This window comes from Salmo trutta, chromosome 18, assembly GCF_901001165.1.
Source record: "Salmo trutta chromosome 18, fSalTru1.1, whole genome shotgun sequence".
In the NCBI taxonomy this organism is placed as follows: Eukaryota; Metazoa; Chordata; class Actinopteri; order Salmoniformes; family Salmonidae; genus Salmo; species Salmo trutta.
The window spans coordinates 10,544,030-10,565,791 of NC_042974.1; the positions used below are offsets into that span (position 1 = coordinate 10,544,030).

General features: G+C 43.8%; 1 protein-coding gene across 3 annotated transcripts in view; it reads right to left on the reverse strand.

Moving 5' to 3' along the window:
• Positions 1-21,762, reverse strand: part of LOC115152826 (protein kinase C epsilon type) — a 218,694-nt gene that overhangs the window by 131,952 nt on the left and 64,980 nt on the right. For 2 of the 3 annotated variants that reach the window (XM_029697675.1, XM_029697676.1), the window contains one exon: positions 13,634-13,697. In XM_029697675.1, coding sequence (XP_029553535.1) covers positions 13,634-13,697 — 64 coding nt within the window. Of the gene's footprint in view, positions 1-12,213; positions 12,297-13,633; positions 13,698-21,762 lie in introns of those variants that run through there. The other variant, XM_029697678.1, reaches the window with a different exon arrangement.

The following is a 21,762-nucleotide window of genomic DNA, read 5'->3' on the forward strand; positions in this document are numbered from 1 at the left end:
ACCTTGGGACCCAAATGCATAATGAGTGGTCTATCTCCCCCATGTGGTGGTCTGCAGAAATGAAGCCATGAGGCTGGGTACCTCTAAGTCCCGCGGTGCAAGATCGCAACTTTTAAAGGAGGAACCACTGCACGTTTGTTTATGTGTAACTCTGTGTTGTTGTTTTTGTCGCACTGCTTTGCTTTATCTTGGCCAGGTCGCAGTTGTAAATGAGAACTTGTTCTCAACTGGCCTGGTGAAATAAATAAATAATGCAGTACATAGTACACATGGTAAAGTGCCTGATTCCTTACATACGGGAGAGCAGGCCATGTCCGGACTGCTCGGTGACCTCATCATTATCTATGTCTTTAATTCTTTTTCGATCTGCATCAGTCATGGATAGAAACTTCTGAGACACAGTATTAATGATGAAAACCCGGAGGTTCACTGGTAAGCCACATTTGCCTCGGGATCCATCCCAGTTAGTATTCTGTGTCCACTCGTGGTATCTCTCTTCGGTTACACATCCTTGGAAAAGCAGAATAACAAAACGGTCCGGACGACCCTTGCTGTGCCTGGTGAGCAGTTCATCAAGTTCTGTTGTCAGAAGAGGAATGGAAATGTCAGGGTGAACCAACAACCTGACAAACCCTCCTGTCGGAGGTGGAGTTCCAGAGCTCACAGGTGGGCCTGACTCTCCGCCAATACCACCTGGCTCTGGACCTAAGCATCAGCTTTGTCGCCCGTATCTCTGCCCTCAGAGAATGCTTCTCTTTCTGCTGGTCTGCCTTCAATGACTCGATCTCTGATCCATGTGCACCTTCATCAGATGAGCAGAATGGTATCACCCTGAGCCCCCATCGATTACAGTGGCCTATGATAGAAACAGTAGATCAATTAAGAATTAAAAGTGACTCCAACACACAAATTCTGCGTACAGAAACACCTTTTAAGAATCTAGCAAAACTAACCGTTTTAGGAACCATGCATTTTTTCAGGGCGGCCCATTGTCCAGCCCTTTGTCCACTGATCGCCACGGATGGTTGTCGGCATGGTTGTATGCTCTGCAAAAACACATTCATGTTTTTAGTACACAATTATTGATTTTATTACACAGTATGCCTACACATTGAAAGGCTGTATACATTTTTTTTAAATAAAATGCACTGAAACCAAAATACCTTTAGTTTTGGTGATCCTCTCAGCTCCGGCTCATTTTCAAGTCCTCTGGTGGTTACAGTCCTAACCCTCCAACAAGTATTCCACCTGACGCCCGGGTTTGCATTGCAAATGAGGGCATAAACTGGGTCAAGACGCCAGCAGAGTAAGTAAACCTTTATGTAGTAAAATAAAGGTTAAATAAAAACAAATAAATAAAATACCTACAACACCTACGGTAGGCCTACTGGAGGTCTACTGATTTAAACCTGATCGAACTTGATCGAACTTATTTGGCATTAACTGAAAAACATTCATCCGTAACGATACAATTCTCCCCCTACCCTCCTTCTTGGCAAGAGTCTATTGTCCTGCTAATAGCCCATAATGGGTGGATAGATGGCTTATTTTGTATTCCAATGTATTGAATAAATGTGTTAATTACAGTTATCTACCATTCTCATTCTCGGACTGGAAACGTTGTTTGCAGAGTTCACAATATAATTTTCAAGTTCTTGTTTAAAAAAAATATATATTTTGTTTCAAATAACCGAAAGTGAGCGGTTGTAAGCTTTAATATTTCATTTCTGCCCTCCATATTCATATTCATTATATAAATAGGCCCATACGCACCTTCATCAGATGAACTGCAACATGTCAGCTAAAGCAATTTAATTAATGAATGCATAAAATCTACCAACGTCAGCCTTTAAATGCTTTATTATCCAAATGTTTAAAGTGCATGTGGGCGACGGATAGAATGCATTTGACTGATAGGCTTTCAGGAGAAACGGAAAATTGCGTGTCAATTCATAAACCATGTGCCATCAAAAATCTCTTCCCAACTATTTTGCAATCTATATGCTTCTCCGCCAATAATTACATTTAGAGGATTGGAGGATTCTAAATTAATATCTAAGGGGAAATGACATGCGCAAGAGACGTGTTAATATTTTTCCTTTTAGAGACTATAATGCATGGCCCCCAGGTCAGGATAACCAAAACATTTCTTTATTACAGACTATTAGAAAGAATGTTGGTACTTATTTATTTTTATCCAAAGCCATAAACTAGTGAGTCACTCAGATTTATGTAGGTGCCGAGGCTATATGACTGCACTATCAATTTGATTATTCAGCAGACATCACTTGCTTACATTCAGTCAACACATATATCGTAAGAATATCATGGAATAGAATTGAATAACCTTATTCATCCTCATCATTCAGTTCATTGAAATTCAATTTTGAAGTGATGTATTGAATAAGGAAATAAATAATTATCAGTGTCTATTTGGTTTATATCGCCCATTCATTGTCAGGTAGAGACACATTAGGCCTTGGGACCCAAAAGCATAATCAGTGCTCTAACTCCCCCTTGTGGTGGTCTGGAGCAATGAAATAGTGACGCAGGGTAACGTACTAAACAACAAATTACCCGTGGCATAACCTCAAAACTTTTAATTGTATTGGAATGTACTGTAATATAATGTTATCATACTGTACTGTACTGTACTGGTACCATACTGTACTGTACTATACTATACTGTTATCATACTGTACTATTATATACTGTTATAATATTGTACTGTTATCATACTATACTACACTGTTATCAAACTGTACAATACTATACTGTTATCATACTGTACTATAGTGTTATCATACTGTACTATACTATAATGTTATCATAATGTACTATACTATACTGCTACCATACTGTATTATACTATACTGTTAGCATAACGTACGGTACTGTACTACACTATATTATAATGTTATCATGCCGTACTATAATATACTGTTATAATGCTGTATTATACTATAATGTTATCATACTATACTATACTATATAATACTATACTGTTATCATGTTGTACTGTATTATACTGTTACCATACTGTACTGTACTATACTGTTATCATACCGCACTGTACTGTACTGTTATCATACTGTACTGTACTATACTGTTATCATACTGTACTGTACTATACTGTTATCATACTGTATTACAATATAATATAATGTTATCATGCCGTACTATAATATACTGTTATAATACTGTAGTATACTATAATGTTATCATACTATACTGTACTGTACTGTTATCATACTGTACTGTACTCTACTGTTATCATAATTCAATGTACTATACTGTTATCATACTGTACTGTACTATACTGTTATCATACTGTACTGTACTCTACTGTTATCATAATTTAATGTACTATACTGTTATCATACTGTACTGTACTATACTGTGCTGTTGTCATGATGTACTATACTGTTATCATACTGTAATGTACCATACTGTTATTATACTGTACTGTACTATGCTATGCTGTTATCATAATGTACTATACTGTTATCATACTGTACTCTATTATCTATTATCATACTGTACTATACTATACTGTTATCACACTGTACTGTACTGTTATCATACTGTACTGTAATATACTGTTATCATACTGTACTATAATGTTATCATACTGCATTGTACTATACTATACTGTTTCACACTGTACTGTACTATACTGTTATCATACTGTACTGTACTGTACTGTACTATACTGTTGTCATACTCTACTGTACTGCCCATGGTATGTCAAATGGAATAGGTCTACTCAGAATGTCACTGAGTCAAACGAACATAATCCACTATAGTCTACACACCCTTAGCTCTGAGCTGTCAACATAACCCTGGCCTGTACACAACTCAATAAAGATGCTTAGGTCTTCTGAGCTTTGTCTTGACCGTCATAGTGTTAAGAGGTTAGGCTTGACTGGGTGAGGCCCAGTAGGGCATAGGCCTACAGCGTGTTGAAGACATCTGTACTCGGTTGTCTTTCATCTTCACCCAGACCCCTCTCACTGTGTGTGTGTGTGTGTGTGTGTGTCTTGTGTCAATCATACACCCTCAGCCAGAATAGCACCATTGAGCCAGTCTGCCCAATTAGTACTGGCCTTGAAGAATAATGTGCATTACACCTAGAGAGAGCAGGCCATTTGGCATCCACAGGCTTTACCCCAGACAGATGGACAGATGGACAGACGGGCGGACAGACAGGAGGGCATAGGGAGAGACAGACAAGCGGTTACAGGGAGAGAGCGAAAGAGGGAGAAAGAGGGAAAAATTGAGTAAAGTAGGATAGAAGGGCTTTTATTGACGTGAGAGGCATTTACTGTATTCTTGTAACTCATCCCAACTCTCTCTTTCTCTTTCATTTTGTTATGATGTAACAGCAGTTCCATTACAGAGAACCAACTTTACTTATAACTGTATCTCCCTCCATCTCTTTACTTCTATATCTCTCTCCCTCTTTATTTCTTTCACTCTCTTAAATACCGCAATCAGTTCCAGCAAATGTTCCTGAAACTTTTCTGTATCATCACTAGAGAGAAACAAAGAGAGAAAGAGAGAGAGAGAGAGAGAGAGAGAAAGAGACAAGGAAAGAGAAAGACGAGTTGAGTGAGAGTAGAGGAGGGAGCGAGAGGGAGAGATGGAGGGAGAGCTGGAGGGAGAGATGGAGAGAGACAGATCATAACAAACAACTTCACCCAGCAGATTACATCTTCATGGTGCTTTGGAGGGAGCAATATTTTCTGCCTCACTCTCCCAGAATGCACTAAAGAGCCCACTTCCATCCTCCATCAGTTTTACTACTATGACAATGGATGAAATCCCTGCACTACTGAATGATGGGAACTGTTGATCAGCACTTTTAGTTTTGTAGCCCAGCCATGCAAAGAGCCCTTCCAGTACATACACTAGATGACCAACAGTATGTAGACACCTCCTCATCAAACATCTCATTACAAAGTTGGTTCCCTCTTTGCTGCTACAGTATAACAGCCTCCACTCTTCTGGGAAGGCTTTCCATGAGATGTTGGAACATTGCTGAGGGAAATTGCTTCCATTCAGCCACAAGAGCATTAGTGAGGTCGGGCACTGATGTTGGGCGATTAGGCATGGCTCGCAGTCGGCGTTCCAATTCATCCCAAAGGTGTTTGGATGGGGTTGAGGTCAGGGCTCTGTGCAGGCAAGTCAAATTCTTCCAGACTGATCTCGACAAACCATTTCTGTAAGGACCTCGCTTTGTGCACGGTAGCATTGCCATGCTGAAATTGGAAAGGTCCTTCCCCAAACTGTGGCCACAAAGTTGTTTAGAATGTCATTGCACGCTGTAGTATTAAGAAGTCCCTTCACTGGAACTAAGGGGCCTAGCCCAAACCATGAAAAACAGCCCCAGACCATTATTCCTCCTCCACCAAACTTTACAGTTGGCACTATGCATTGGGGCAGGTAGCATTCTCCTGGCATCCCAAAATTTACAGTTGGCACTATGCATTGGGGCAGGTAGCGTTCTCCTGGCATCCGCCAAACCCATATTCATCCCTTGGACTGCCAGATTGTGAAGTGTGATTCATCACTCCAGAGATCGAGTTTCCACTACTCCAGAGTCCAATGTCAGTGAGCTTTACACCTCTCCAGCCAACGCTTGGCATTGCTCATGGTGATCTTAGGCTTGTGTGAGGCTGCTCGGCCATGGAAACCCATTTCATGAAGCTCCCAACGAATAGTTATTGTGGTGACGTTGCTTCCAGATGCAGTTTGGAACTCGTAGTGAGTGTTGCAACCAAGAACAGACGATTTTTACGCGCTATGCGCTTCAGCACTCGTCGGTCCCGTTCTGTGAACATGTGTGTCATACCACAGCGTGGCTGAGCCGTTGTTGCTCTTAGACGTTTCCACTTCACAATAACAGCACTTACAGTTGACTGGGGCAGCTCTAGCAGGGCAGAAACTTGACGACCTGACTTGTTGGAAATGTGGCATCCTATGACGGTGCCACTTTGAAAGTCACTGAGCTCTTCAGTAAGGCCATTCTACTGACAATGTTTGTCTATGGAGATTGCATGGCTGTGTGCTTGCATTTATACACCTGTCAGCAACAGATGTGGCTGTAATAGCGAAGCCACTCATTTGAAGGGGTGTCCACATACTTTATATATACTGTATAGTGTTTCTACTAGGTAAGGTCATAGCTTCACCTCTGATATTCTAAATGCATACCCCATACAGAATGGCCTCATCATTTAAAACCTGATTTGATCTGTGAAGACAGTGAGGTTAGAAAGCGTTTCAGCTGAAGAAAGGACAAGTGGTTGATGGATTGGGGTTAATAGTGGCTGGCTCTGTGGCAAGTTACTGGTTTCAAAGCTGAACCTGAGAAAAGTCTACTTTTCCAACATAACATGGTATAAATGTTGCCTTGCAGTGAGCACAGGCGTGGGCACAATCATGCATAACTCAAATCTGTCTGACACATAGAAATACTGTTTCCTTTTATATCACTCTAAAACTCTACATACCTATACTTACTAACTGACTGCCTGTGACTCATTTGTGCTTTCTCTCTGCCGATGTGTGTGTGTGTGTGTGTGTGTGTGTGTGTGTGTGTGTGTGTGTGTGTGTGTGTGTGTGTGTGTGTGTTTAAGGGCTTGTTGATGTAGACCAGTACTGACGGGAGGCAGGCAGCCAGTGAGTCTCGTCACAGATGCCTGCCAGTTCCTTTAGTACAAAACAAGCTGCTCATACTCCTTTCTCTCCCTCTCCTTTTTCTCCCTCCACATCTCTCTCTCATTTTCCCTCACTCTCCTTTCTCTCCCTCTCCATCTCTCTCTCCCCATCTCTCTCTCAATTTCCCTTACTCTTCTTTCTCTCCCTCTCCATCTCTCTCTCTCCATCTCTCTCTCCTTTCTCCCCCTCTCCTATCTCTCCCTCTCTCTCCTTTCTCTCTCTCCACCTCTCGCTCCTTTCTCTCTCTCTCCATCTCACTCTCCTTTCTCTCCTTTTCCGTCTCTCTCTTTTGTTCTTCACTCAGCGAGTTGGGCATACTCTCAACATGGATGACAGGGAACACTTCTCCAACTTGATGCTTTGACCTTAAGCAGAGCTTTGACCCACCAAATCCACAACCCTAGCTATAACACAGCTACAACATAGCTACAACGCAGCTACAACACAGCTATAACACAATTATAACACAGTTATAAGACAGCTGTAACAAAGCTATAACATGGCCAAAAACAGCTCTAACACAGTTATAACACAGCTATAACACAGCAATAACATGGTAATATCAAAGCTAGGACACAGTTGTAACACAGTTATAACACAACTATAACATAGTTATAACACAGCTAGGACACAGCTTTGACACAGCTGTAACACAGCTATAACAAAGCCAAAAACAGCTGTAACACAGTTATAACACAGCTATAACACAGCAATATCAAAGCTATGACACAGTCGTAACACAGTTATAACACAACTATAACACAGCTAGGACACAGCTAGGCCACAGCTATGACACAGCTGTAACACAGCTATAACAAAGCCAAAAAAAGCTGTAACACAGCTATAACACATCAATAACACAATGAAATCAAAGCTAGGACACAGTTATAACACAACTATAACACATTTATAACACAGCTAGGACACAGCTATGACACAGCTGTAACACAGTTATAAGATAGTTGCAGCACAGTTGTAACACAGCTGTAAAACAGTTATAACACAGCTATAACACAGTTAAACCACAGTTATTACACAATTATAATGCAGCCATAACACAGTTATAATACAGCTAGAACACAGTTTTGACACAGCTGTAACACAGTTATAACACAGTTGCAACAGTTGTAACACAGCTGTAAAACAGTTAACAGTTATAACAGAGCTAGAACACAGTTATAGCACAGCTAGAAGATCGCTATGACACAGCTGTAACACGGTTATAACACAGTTGTAACACAGTTGTAACACAGCTGTAAAAGTTATAACACAGCTATAACACAGCTAGAACACAATTATAATGCAGCTATAACACAGTTATAACACAGCTAGAACACATGTATAACAAAGTTGTAACACAGCTAGAACAGTTATAACACAGCTAGAACACAGTTATAACACAGCAAGAACACAGTTATAACACGGCTAGAACACATTTATAACAGCTAGAACACATATATACCCATGTTTGTGTGTGTCAGAACTCTGTGTTCCTAGACGTCTTTAACCCGCCAGTCTAGCAGGAGATTACACCGAACACCAGAGATTTGTGGACTTGACACAGCTCATCAATGCAGTGAATGAGTCAAAACTACTAGTGGGAAAGGGCTACACTGGCTAGGAAGAATAAGAGTTATTGTGGGGTAAATGAGAGGTCACACAAACACAAACACAGACACACACTCTAACATGTGCACACACATATACAGTTGAAGTCAGAAGTTTACATACACTTAGGTTGGAGTCATTTTTAAAACTCGTTTTTCAACCACTCCACAAATATTTGTTAAAACAAACTATATTTTTGGCATGTCGGTAAGGACATCTACTTTGTGCATGGCACAATACATTTTTCCAACAATTGTTTACAGACAGATTATTTAACTTATAATTCAATGTATCACAAATCCAGCGGGTCAGAAGTTTACATACACTAAGTTGACCGTGCCTAAATTGACAGTTTGGAAAATTCCAGAAGATGATGTCATGGCTTTAGAAGCTTCTAATAGGCTAATTAACATCATTTGAGTCAATTGGAGGTGTACCTGTGGATGTATTTCAAGACCTACCTTCAAACTAAAGTGCCTCTTTGCTTGACATCATGGGAAAATCAAAAGAAATCAGCCAAGAACTCAGAAAAACAATTGTAGACCTCCACAAGTCTGGTTCATCCTTGAGAGCAATTTCCAAACGCCTGAAGGTACCACGTGCATCTGTACAAACAATAGTACGCAAGTATAAATACCATGGGACCAAGCAGCCGTCATACCACTCAGGAAGGAGACGCGTTCTGTCTCCTAGAGATGAACGTAATTTGCTGCAAAAAGTGCAAATCAATCCCAGAACAACAGCAAAGGACTGTGAAGATGCTGGAGGAAACAGGTATAAAAGTAGCTATATCCACAGTAAAACGAGTCCTTTGTCGACATAACCTGAAAGGCCGCTCAGCAAGGAAGGAAAATTATGTGGATATATTGAGGCAACATCTCAAGACATCAGTCAGGAGTTGAAGCTTGGTCGCAAATGGGTCTTCCATATGGACAATGACCCCAAGCATACTTCCAAAGTTGTGGCAAAATGGCTTAAGGACAACAAAGGTATTGGAGAGGCCATCACAAAGCCCTGACCTCAATCCCATAGAAAATGTGTGGGCAGAACTGAAAAAGTGTATGCGAGCAAGGAGGCCTACAAACCTGACTCAGCTACACCAGCTCTGTCAGGAGGAATGGGCCAAAATTCACCCAACTTATTGCGGGAAGCTTGTGGAAGGCTACCCGAAACGTTTGACCCAAGTTAAACAATTTAAAGGCAATGATACCACATTCTTATTGAGTGTTTGTAAACTTCTGACCCACCGGGAATATGATGAAAGCAATAAAAGCTGAAATAATTCATTCTCTCTACTATTATTCTGACATTTCACATTCTTAAAATAAAGTGGTGATCCTAACTGACCTAAGACAAGGAATTTTTACTAGGATTAAATGTCAGGAATTGTGAAAAACTGAGTTTAAATGTATTGGCTAGGTGTATGTAAACTTCCGACTTCAACTGTACATACACAGTACACATTAAGAGCACAGTGCTCTCGTCCTCTTGTCCTCTCTTATCAATTAATTGACTGTGGTCTATTCAAGGCAGCAGACAGTCAGACTATTTCTCAGAAAACTGGGGTCCCTCTTTATGTGCAATTGAATAATCAATGAATATGTAAAAGGGGCATTGAAAGAGAGAATCGTACAGCCAAGGGCTACAGCCAGGGTTATATGAATGAATTAATAACCATGTAGCTATAGCCAGAGACAGAGGAAAGCATCCCCCTTGATCCCTACCCTACCCTGATTTATGTTACAGGTACTGAGGACACTACCCTGATTTATGTTACAGGTACTGAGGACACTACCCTGATTTATGTTACAGGTACTGAGGACACTACCCTGATTTATGTTACAAGTACTGAGGACACTACCCTGATTTATGTTACAAGTACTGAGGACACTACCCTGATTTATGTTACAGGTACTGAGGACACTACCCTGATTTATGTTACAAGTACTGAGGACACTACCCTGATTTATGTTACAGGTACTGAGGACACTACCCTGATTTATGTTACAAGTACTGAGGACACTACCCTGATTTATGTTACAGGTACTGAGGACACTACCCTGATTTATGTTACAAGTACTGAGGACACTACCCTGATTTATGTTACAGGTACTGAGGACACTACCCTGATTTATGTTACAAGTACTGAGGACACTACCCTGATTTATGTTACAGGTACTGAGGACACTACCCTGATTTATGTTACAGGTACTGAGGACACTACCCTGATTTATGTTACAAGTACTGAGGACACTACCCTGATTTATGTTACAGGTACTGAGGACACTACCCTGATTTATGTTACAGGTACTGAGGACACTACCCTGATTTATGTTACAGGTACTGAGGACACTACCCTGATTTATGTTACAAGTACTGAGGACACTACCCTGATTTATGTTACAGGTACTGAGGACACTACCCTGATTTATGTTACAGGTACTGAGGACACTACCCTGATTTATGTTACAAGTACTGAGGACACTACCCTGATTTATGTTACAGGTACTGAGGACACTACCCTGATTTATGTTACAGGTACTGAGGACACTACCCTGATTTATGTTACAGGTACTGAGGACACTACCCTGATTTATGTTACAGGTACTGAGGACACTACCCTGATTTATGTTACAGGTACTGAGGACACTACCCTGATTTATGTTACAGGTACTGAGGACACTACCCTGATTTATGTTACAGGTACTGAGGACACTACCCTGATTTATGTTACAGGTACTGAGGACACTACCCTGATTTATGTTACAGGTACTGAGGACACTACCCTGATTTATGTTACAGGTACTGAGGACACTACCCTTGTTCTGACCTACCTAGCTAGGATAGAAGGACATGAATGTTTCTTAGTATCAAAGCAAATCATATTTTACAACAATGGATTTATATTTGAATATGTACAGCTCACTCATCAGGTGTAAAGGGAACCGAACCCTAACCTTATCCATCGCAGGAAAAACGTTGCACTGTGCGGGCGTGATACACTAACTCATGATAATGGTCATGAAATAATCACAGTACTTATGATGAAGTAGTTCATGATGAATGTCAGTGTATTATTATTGTTGACAGAGACAGACCAATGGTTGCCATTCTGCCGTATTTTTACTCCTACTTTCCAGTGAGTCACTATCGCTACTAACAGTCACAGGAAATGCTAATTGTCCATTTCTTTATGTAACAATGATTATCAAGCCATATATCTAACTCATGTAGACTTCTCTCACTGCCACTGTCACATTAAGGAGAGAGAGAAAGAGAGAGAAGAGAAGAAAGGAGCGAGAAACAAAATAAATAATTAAAGCCACCCCCCGGGACACTTCCCCTGGACACCCCCACCCACCTCGACACCCCCACCCCCTGTACACCCCCCTACTGGACACCCCCACCCACCTGTACACCCCCACCCCCTGTACACCCCCATCCTGGACACCCCCTCCTGGACACCCCCACCCCCTGTACACCCCCCTACTGGACACCCCCTCCTGGACACCCCCACCCACCTTGACACCCCCACCCCCTGTACACCCCCATCCTGGACACCCCCTCCTGGACACCCCCACCCCCACCCCCTGTACACCCCCCTACTGGACACCCCCACCCACCTCGACACCCCCACCCCTTGTACACCCCCCTCCTGGACACATCCACCCCCCTGGACATACTCACCCCCCTGGACACCCCCACCCACCTCGACACCCACACCCCCTGTACACCCCCCTCCTGGACACCCCCACCCCCCTGGACATACTCACCCCCCCTGGACACACCCACACCCTTGGCCACACCCATAATCCTGGACCCCCCCTCCCCCCACCTGTTGGAGTAACACATCAGTGAGATCATGTTGAGTGATCAAGCCACCTGAAATGAGACCCTCGGGGTGACCGAATGAAGAGAGGAACAGACAGATGACAGGGTCTTCTCCTTTTAGGGGCTCTGATCAGCTTCCAGGAGAAGGATAGGATGGGTGGGATGGCGGAGAGAGAGAGAGAGAGACAGAGAGAGAGAGAGAAATACCACAAAGTGTGCAATCACAGCAGTAAAATGTGTGACCTGTTGCCACAAGAAAGGGGCAAACACCACTGTAAATTATGTTTATTTATTTTCCCTTTCGTACTTTAAGTATTTGCATATCAATGCAACACTGTATTTAGCCGTAATATGACATTTGAAATGTCTCTATTTCTTTTGAACTTTTGTAAATATAATGTTTATTAGCTATTTCACTTGCTTTGGCAATGTAAACATATGTTTCCCATGCCAATAAAGCCATTTGAATTGAATTGAATTGAATTGAATTGAGAGGGGGACAGGGAGAGAGAGAAAGAGAGAGAGGGGGGACAGAGAAAGGGGGACAGAAAGAGACAGAGAGAAAGAGAGAGAGAGAGAGAGAGAGAGAGAGAGATGGAGAGAAATGGAGAGAGACGGAGTGAGACAAAGTGAGACAGTCCCCTAAGCAAGCTGGTCCTGGGGCTCTGTTCACAAACACAAACAGACACCACAGAGCCCCAGGACAGCAACACAATTAGACCCAACCAGATCATGAGAAAACTAAAATATTATTACTTGAGATGTTGTAAAGATTTTTTTATAAACAGAGCAAAATAAAATGCTATTTGGCCCTAAACAGAGAGTTCACAGTGGGAGAATACCTAACCACTATGACTGATCCAAACTTAAGGAAAACGTTGACTATGTACAGACTCAGTGAGCATAGCCTTGCTATTGAGAAAGGCCGCCGTAGGCAGACCTGCCACTCAAGAGAAGACAGGCTATGTGCACACTGCCCACAAAATGAGGTGGAAACTGAGCTGCACTTCCCAAACTCCTGCCAAATGTATGACCATATTAGAGAAACATAATTCCCACAGACTACACAGACTCACAAAGAATTTGAAAACAAACCCAATTTTGATAATCTCCCATTACTATTGGGTGAAATACCACAGTGTGCCATAGCAGCAGGAAGAAAAGGGCAACCAGGGAAGTACAAACACCATTGTAAATACAACCCATCTTCATGTTTATTTATTTTCCATTTTTTACACTAACTCTTTGAACATCATTACACCACTGTATACAGACATAATATGGCATTTGAAATGTCTTTATTCTTTTGGAACTTTTGTGAGTGTAATGTTTACTGTTCATTTTTGTTCATTATCCATTTCACCTGCTTTGGCAATGTTAACATACGTTTCCCATACCAATAAAGCCCTTAAACTGAATGTAATGTAATTGAAAGAGAAAACGAGAGAGTGGGAGGCACATCAGGCCTTACCTTCACTAGAGGATCCAGACAGGTCCATGACGACGTACACCTTCCCCTCAGGCTCCAAGTCAATCTGGAAGAGAACAACACAACAAACTGTCAGCCTTCATACTGGACTGAAACCATTTTATAGTATGCTATGGCAGCGTGAAACCATATCAGTGACAGTACACACACACACACACACACACACACACACACACACACACACACACACACACACACACACACACACACACACACACACACACACACACACACACACACACACCAGAGAAGGCTGGTGGGAGGAGCTATAGGAAGATGGACGGGCTCATTCTAAATGCCGGAATGGTATAAATGGAAAAATATTAAACACATCAAACATATGGAAACCACATTGGACTCTGTTCCAGGAATTCCATTCCTGCCATTAGAATGAGGATGTCCTTCCATATCTCCTCTCGCTAGCCTTCACTGACAAACAGGCACTCACACACACACACATACTGTACAGTACATTATTGATTTGAGCAGCAGAGAGGGATGCTTCTGCAGTAATGGCTCTCAGGAGCTAAGGAAAACATAATGGCTGCTTTATCAAAACAGGACAAGATGAGGAACTTAGATGGAATTGCAGTGGCCTGGCTTATAAACGCAATCCTGTAGATGTGTGTGTGTGTGTGTGTGTTTGTGTGTGTGTGTGTGTGTGTGCAGTAACACCATGTTATCAGGTTGCCACACCCACGGCACTCTAACCATCCCCCCCTCCCCACACCCACGGCACTCTAAACCCCCCCACACACACACACTCTAAACCCCCCCCCACACACACACTCTAAACCCCCCCCACACACACTCTAAACCCCCCCCCACACACACACTCTAACCCCCCCCCACACACACACTCTAAACCCCCCCACACACACACACTCTAAACCCCCCCATACACACACACTCTAAACCCCCTCCACACACACACATTCTAAACCCCCCCACCCACACACACTCTAACCCCCCCCACACACACACACTCTAAACCCCCCCACACACACACACACTCTAAACCCCCCCACACACACACACTCTAAACCCCCCCACACACACACTCTCTTGCCCATCGATTACCAAGCCTGAGCTCCCTGGGGGTTCTACTGGGTATAGGCAGACGAGATTGAGCGCGTGTTTGTTAGCTCAGCTCATAAGAGAGAGTGGGCAGGGATTGCGGCGGCTGGGGCTCAGAGAGTTTCTACCGGCACCAGCCTTCCACGGCCAGTCCATAATCCCCCTCTGCACAGTACACATAGACAGACACACACAGACACACACACAGACACACACACAGACACACACACACATGTCTGCAGGACTGTGTTAAGCCAGGCCACTGCACTCACATCCATTTCCTCATCTTGTCCTGTTTTGAAAAAGCACATCACTGCAGAGAGGACATGGGCTGCTTTGATAAAGCACAGCACAGCAAACAGGACATGGGCTGTTTTGATAAAGCACTGCAGAGAGGACATGGGCTGATTTGATAAAGCACAGCACAGCAAACAGGACATGGGCTGTTTTGATAAAGCACTACAGAGAGGACATGGGCTGTTTTGAAAAAGCACAGCACTGCAGAGAGAACCTGGGCTGTTTTGATAAAGCACTGCAGAGAGGACATGGGCTGTTTTGAAAAAGCACTGCAGAGAGGACATGGGTGTCACGACTTCTGCCGAAGTCGATGCCCCTCCTTGCTCGGGTGGTGTTCGGCGGTCGACGTCACCGGCCTTCTAGCCATCATTGATCAGTTTCTCATTTTCTTGTCTTGTTTTCCTACACACCTGCTTCCAATCCCATGAATTACATGTTGTGTATTTAACCCTCTGTTTCCGCTCATGTCCTTGTCGGTGATTGTTTTCGTTATGTTATGTTACGTGTGTTTTGTATCGGTGTGCGACGGGTATTATGTTACCCATGTTATTTTGTACTTTGGTTGTGGAGTTTTTTTAATTTTTATTAAATACTCCAGAATAACCAATTTGGTTTCTCCTGCGCCTGACTTCCCTGCCACCAACATACACGAATATGACAATGGGCTGTTTTTATGAAGCACTGCAGAGAGGACATGGGCTGTTTTTATGAAGCACTGCAGAGAGGACATGGGCTGTTTTGATAAAGCACAGCACTGCAAACATGGCATAGGCTATTTTGGTAAAGCACTGCAGAGAGGACATGGGCTGTTTTGATAAAGCACTGCAGAGAGGACATGGGCTGTTTTGATAAAGCACTGCAGAGAGGACATGGGCTGTTTTGATTCAGCACAGCACTGCAAAGAGGACATGGGCTGTTTTGATAAAGCACTGCAGAGAGAACATGGGCTGATTTGATAACCACTGCAGAGAGGACATGGGCTGTTTTGATAAAGCACTGCAGAGAGGACATGGGCTGTTTTGATAAAGCACTGCAGAGAGGACATGGGCTGTTTTGATAAAGCACAGCAGAAAGGACATGGGCTGTTTTGATAAAGCACTGCAGAGAGGACATGGGCTGTTTTGATAAAGCACTGCAGAGAGGACATGGGCTGTTTTGATACAGCACAGCACTGCAGAGAGGACATGGGCTGTTTTGATACAGCACAGCACTGCAGAGAGGACATGGGCTGTTTTGATAAAGCACTGCAGAAAGGACATGGGCTGTTTTGATAAAGCACAGCAGAGAGGACATGGGCTGTTTTGAAAAAGCACAGCACTGCAGAGAGAACCTGGGCTGTTTTGATAAAGCACTGCAGAGAGGACATGGGCTGTTTTGATTCAGCACAGCACTGCAAAGAGGACATGGCTGTTTTGATAAAGCACTGCAGAGAGGACATGGGCTGTTTTGATACAGCACAGCACTGTAGAGAGGACATGGGCTGTTTTGATAAAGCACTGCAGAGAGGACATGGGCTGTTTTGATACAGCACAGCACTGCAGAGAGGACATAGGCTGTTTTGATAAAGCACTGCAGAGAGGACATGGTCTGTTTTGATAAAGCACTGCAGAGAAGACATGGTATGTTGTTATAAAGCACTGCAGAGATGACATGGACTGTTTTAATAAAGCACTGCAGAGAGGACATGTGCTGTTTTGATACAGCACAGCACTGCAGAGAGGACATGGGCTGTTTTGATAAAGCACTGCAGAGAGGACATGGGCTGTTTTAATAAAGCACTGCAGAGAAGACATGGTATGTTGTTATAAAGCACTGCAGAGATGACATGGACTGTTTTAATAAAGCACTGCAGAGAGGACATGGGCTGTCTTGATAAAGCACTGCAGAGAGGACATGGGCTGTTTTGATAAAGCACTACAGAGAGGACATGGGCTGTTTTGATACAGCACAGCACTGCAGAGAGGACATGGGCTGTTTTGATAAAGCACTGCAGAGAGGACATGGGCTGTTTTGATACAGCACAGCACTGCAGAGAGGACATGGGCTGTTTTGATAAATCACTGCAGAGAGGACATGGGCTGTTTTGATAAATCACTGCAGAGAGGACATGGGCTGTTTTGATAAATCACTGCAGAGAGGACATGGGCTGTTTTGATAAAGCACTGCAGAGAGGACATGGGCTTGGGTTAGATATGAGGTGGAAGAGGGGGGCGCTACTGTGACAAATCCATAATTCCAACATAATGCATTCTAAAAGGGTATATGGCAGAACTAGGCTGCAGCTGTAGGTGTCTTTCATAGATTATATGCTACAATTAAATAGACATTGCAGCCTTCCCAAGCCACCCTAGCACAATACAACACTTTAGCCTGCCATCATCTCTCGCTCTCCAACCTGCCCCAGATCCATCCATCAAACCTACTCACTGCCTGCCCAGTAAAGACAGCCCTTTCCAGGGTACAGCGGAACATGAAGACCCCCCCACAGCCAGGGTAGAGGGATAGTAGAGACAGAGAGAGGGTGGAGTGGTAGAGGGATAGTAGAGACAGAGAGAGGGTGGAGTGGTAGTAGAGACCGAGAGAGGGTGGAGTGGTAGTAGAGACAGAGAGACGGAGGAGGAATAGTAGAGACACAGAGAGAGTGTGGAGTGGTAGTAGAGACAGAGAGAGGGTGGAGTGGTAGTAGAGACAGTGAGGGTAGAGGGATAGTAGAGACAGAGAGAGGGTGGTGTGGTAGTAGAGACAGAGAGATGGTGGAGGGATAGTAGAGACAGAGAGAGGGTGGAGTGGTAGTAGAGACAGTGAGGGTAGAGGGATAGTAGAGACAGAGAGAGGGTGGAGTGGTAGTAGAGACAGAGAGAGGGTGGAGTGGTAGTAGAGACAGAGAGACGGTGGAGGGATAGTAGAGACAGAGAGAGGGTGGAGTGGTAGTAGAGACAGAGAGAGGGTGGAGTGGTAGTAGAGACAGTGAGTGTAGAGGGATAGTAGAGACAGAGAGAGGGTGGTGTGGTAGTAGAGACAGAGAGAGGGTGGAGTGTTAGTAGAGACAGAGAGAGGGTGGTGGTAGTAGAGACAGAGAGAGGGTGGAGGGGCCACCCCCAGGTGGTAAGGGTAGGCAACAACACATCTGCCATGCTGAACACAGGGGCCCCTCAGGGGTGCGTGCTTAGTCCCCTCCTGAACTCCCTGTTCACCCACGACTGCTTGACCAAACATGACTCCAACACCATCATTAAGTTTGCTGGCGACACAACAGTGGTAGGCCTGATCACCGACAACGATGAGACGGCCTATAGGGAGGAGATCAAAGACCTGGCAGTGTGGTGCCAGGACAACAAGCTCTCCCTCAATGTGAGCAAGACAAAGGAGCTGATTGTGGACTACAGGAAAAGGAGGGCCGAACAGGCCCCCAATAACATTGACGGGGCTGAAGATGAGGGGGTTGAGAGATTCAAGTTCCTTGGTGTCCATATCACCAACGAACTATCATGGTCCAAACACATCAAGACAGTCCTGAAGAGGGCACAACAACACCTTTTCCCCCTCAGGAGACTGAAAATATTTGGCATGGGTCCCCAGATCCTCAAAAAGTTATACAGCTGCACCATCGAGAGCATCCTGACCGGTTGCATCACTGCCTGGTATGGCAACTGCTCGGCATCTGACTCTAAGTCGCTACAGAGGGTATTGCGTACAGCCCAGTACATCACTGGGGCAAAGCTTCCTGACGTATAGGACCTCTATACTAGGTGGTGTCAGAGGAAGGCACAACATTTTTTCCAAGACTGCAGGCACCCAAGTCATAGACTGTTCTCTCTGTTATCACACGGCAAGTGGTACCGGAGCGCCAAGTCTAGGACCAAAAGGCTCCTTAACAGCTTCTACCCGCAAGCCATAAGAAAGCTGAACAATTAATAAAATGGCCACCCGGACTATTGACCCCCCTTTGTTTTTACACTGCTGCTACTCGCTGTCAATTATCTATGCATAGTCACTTTACAAATGACCTTGACTAACCTGTACCCCCGCACATTGACTCGATACCAGTTCCCCCTGTATATAGCCTCCTTATTGTTACCGTAAATTCCGGACTATAAGCCGCAACTTTTTTCCCACGCTTTGAACCCTGCGGCTTAAACAATGACGCGGCTAATATATGGATATTTCCCGCTTTAAACATTTTTTCTCTCCAAAAAAACACATTCTGTGACGTGCTCAGTTTTTTGGCGGCATGAAGCTTTCATTAGACCAATGAAATTGCCGAATGGGTTAAGGTCAAACAACTTTTTTGTTTAATGTTTAGATTAAATCGAGTGCTCTCAAACTTCCCATCATTCTGATTACGGTAGTCATTTTGTCACCCTCATCATGGCAAAGACACGGAGAAATGCATATGATGCAGCTTTCAAGTTGAAGGCGATTGATCTGGCTGTTGGAAAAGGAAATAGAGCTGCTGCACGGGAGCTTGGTCTTAATGAGACGATGATAAGACGTTGGAAACAGCAGCGTGAGGAATTGACTCAGTGCAAAAAGACAACTAAAGCTTACTGCTATTTTTTTATTTTTTGTTACAAGCCGTGTTTCGGTAAAGCCTATTTAATTTCGTTACAAGCCATGTTTCGTTAAAGCCTGTGTAAAGTTCATTTGTTTCAATGTACCGGTAGGCACCTGCGGCTTATAGACATGTGGAGCTTATTTATGTTCAAAATAATATATTTTTTTAATTCAGTGGGTGCGGCTTATATTCAGGTGCGCTTAATAGTCCGGAAATTACGGTATGTTATTTTCTTGTTTTACTTATTGATATGTAAACTCAGCAAAAAAAGAAACGTCCCTTTTTCAGGACCCTGTCTTTCAAAGATAATTCGTAAAAATCAAAATAACTTCACAAATCTTCATTGTAAAGGGTTTAAACACTGTTTCCCATGCTTGATCAATGAACTATAAACAATCAATGAACATGCACCTGTGGAACGGTCGTTAATAAGACACTAACAGCTTACACACGGTAGGCAATTATGGTCACAGTTATGGAAACAGGACACTAAAGAGGCCTTTCTACTGACTCTGAAGAACACCAAAATAAAGATGCCATGGGTCCCTGCTCATCTGCGTGAACGTGCCTTAGGCATGCTGCAAGGATGCATGAGGACTGCAGATGTGGCCAGGGCAATAAATTGCAATGTCTGTACTGTGAGACGCCTAAGACAGCGCTATAGGGAGACAGGATGGACAGCTGATCGTCCTCGTAGTGGCAGACCATGTGTAACAACACCTGCACAGGATCGGTAGATCCGAAAATCACACCTGCAGGAGAAGTACAGGATGACAACAACTGCCCGAGTTACACCAGGAATGCACGATCACTCCATCAGTGCTCAGACTGTCCGCAATAGGCTGAGAGAGGCTGGACTGGCAACTTGTAGGCCTGTTGTAAGGCAGGTCCTCACCAGACATCAACGGCAACAACATTGCCTATGGGCACAAACCCACCGTCGCTGGACAAGACAGGACTGGCAAAAAGTGCTCTTCACTGACGAGTCGCGGTTTTGTCTCACCAGGGATGATGGTCAGATTCACATTTATCGTCAAAGGAATGAGCGTTACACCGAGGCCTGTACTCTGGAGCGGGATCGATTTGGAGGTGGAGGGTCCATCAGGGTCTGGGGCGGTGTGTCACAGCATCATCGGACTGAGCTTGTTGTCATTGCAGGCAATCTCAACGCTGTGTGTTACAGGGAAGACATCCTCCTCCCCCATGTGGTACCCTTCCTGCAGGCTCATCCTGACATGACCCTCCAGCATGACAATGCCACCAGCCATACTGCTCGTTCTGTGCGTGATTTCCTGGAAAACAGGAATGTCAGTGTTCTGCCATGGCCAGCGCAAAGCCCGGATCTCAATCCCATTGAGCACGTTTGGGACCTGTTGGATCGGAGGGTGAGGGATAGGGCCATTCCCCCCAGAAATGTCCGGGAACTTGCAGGTTCCTTGGTGGAAGAGTGGGGTAACATCTCCCAGCAAGAACTGGCAAATCTGGTGCAGTCTATGAGGAGGAGATGCACTGCAGTACTTAATGCAGCTGGTGGCGACACCAGATACTGACTGTTACTTTTGATTTTGACCCCCCTTTTGTTCAGGGACATATTATTCAATGTCTGTTAGTCACATGTCTGTGGGACTTGTTCAGTTTATGTCTCAGTTGTTGAATCTTGTTATGTTAATACAAATATTTCCACGTTAAATTTGCTGAAAATAAACGCAGTGAGAGGGCGTTTCTTTTTTTGCTGAGTTTCTATACATTTATTTTTTCACTTTAGTTTATTTAGTACATTTTTTTCTTAACTCTATTTCTTGAACTGCATTGTTGGTTAAGGGCTTGTAAGCAAGCATTTCACAGTAAGGTCTACCCCATAAGAGAACCCTTTGAAGAACCCTTTTTGGTTCCAGGTAGAACCTTTTCGAGATAGGGTTCTACATGGAACTCAAAAGAGTTCTACCTGGAACCAAAAAGGGTTCTACCTGGAACCAAAAAGGGTTATCCTATGGGGACAGCCGAAGAACCCTTTTGAAACGCTTTTTCCTAAGAGTGTACTACAGATGGATAGCCAAGAAAAGGATGTTGGGCACTTTGTAGATCAGTTCTCTTGAAGTGCGTACAATGCAGGCTGTGAGAGTGACAAGTAGTATATTCTTGCTACCTGGTGCCGCCCATCTCAGTGCTGCTGAGAAGGCCT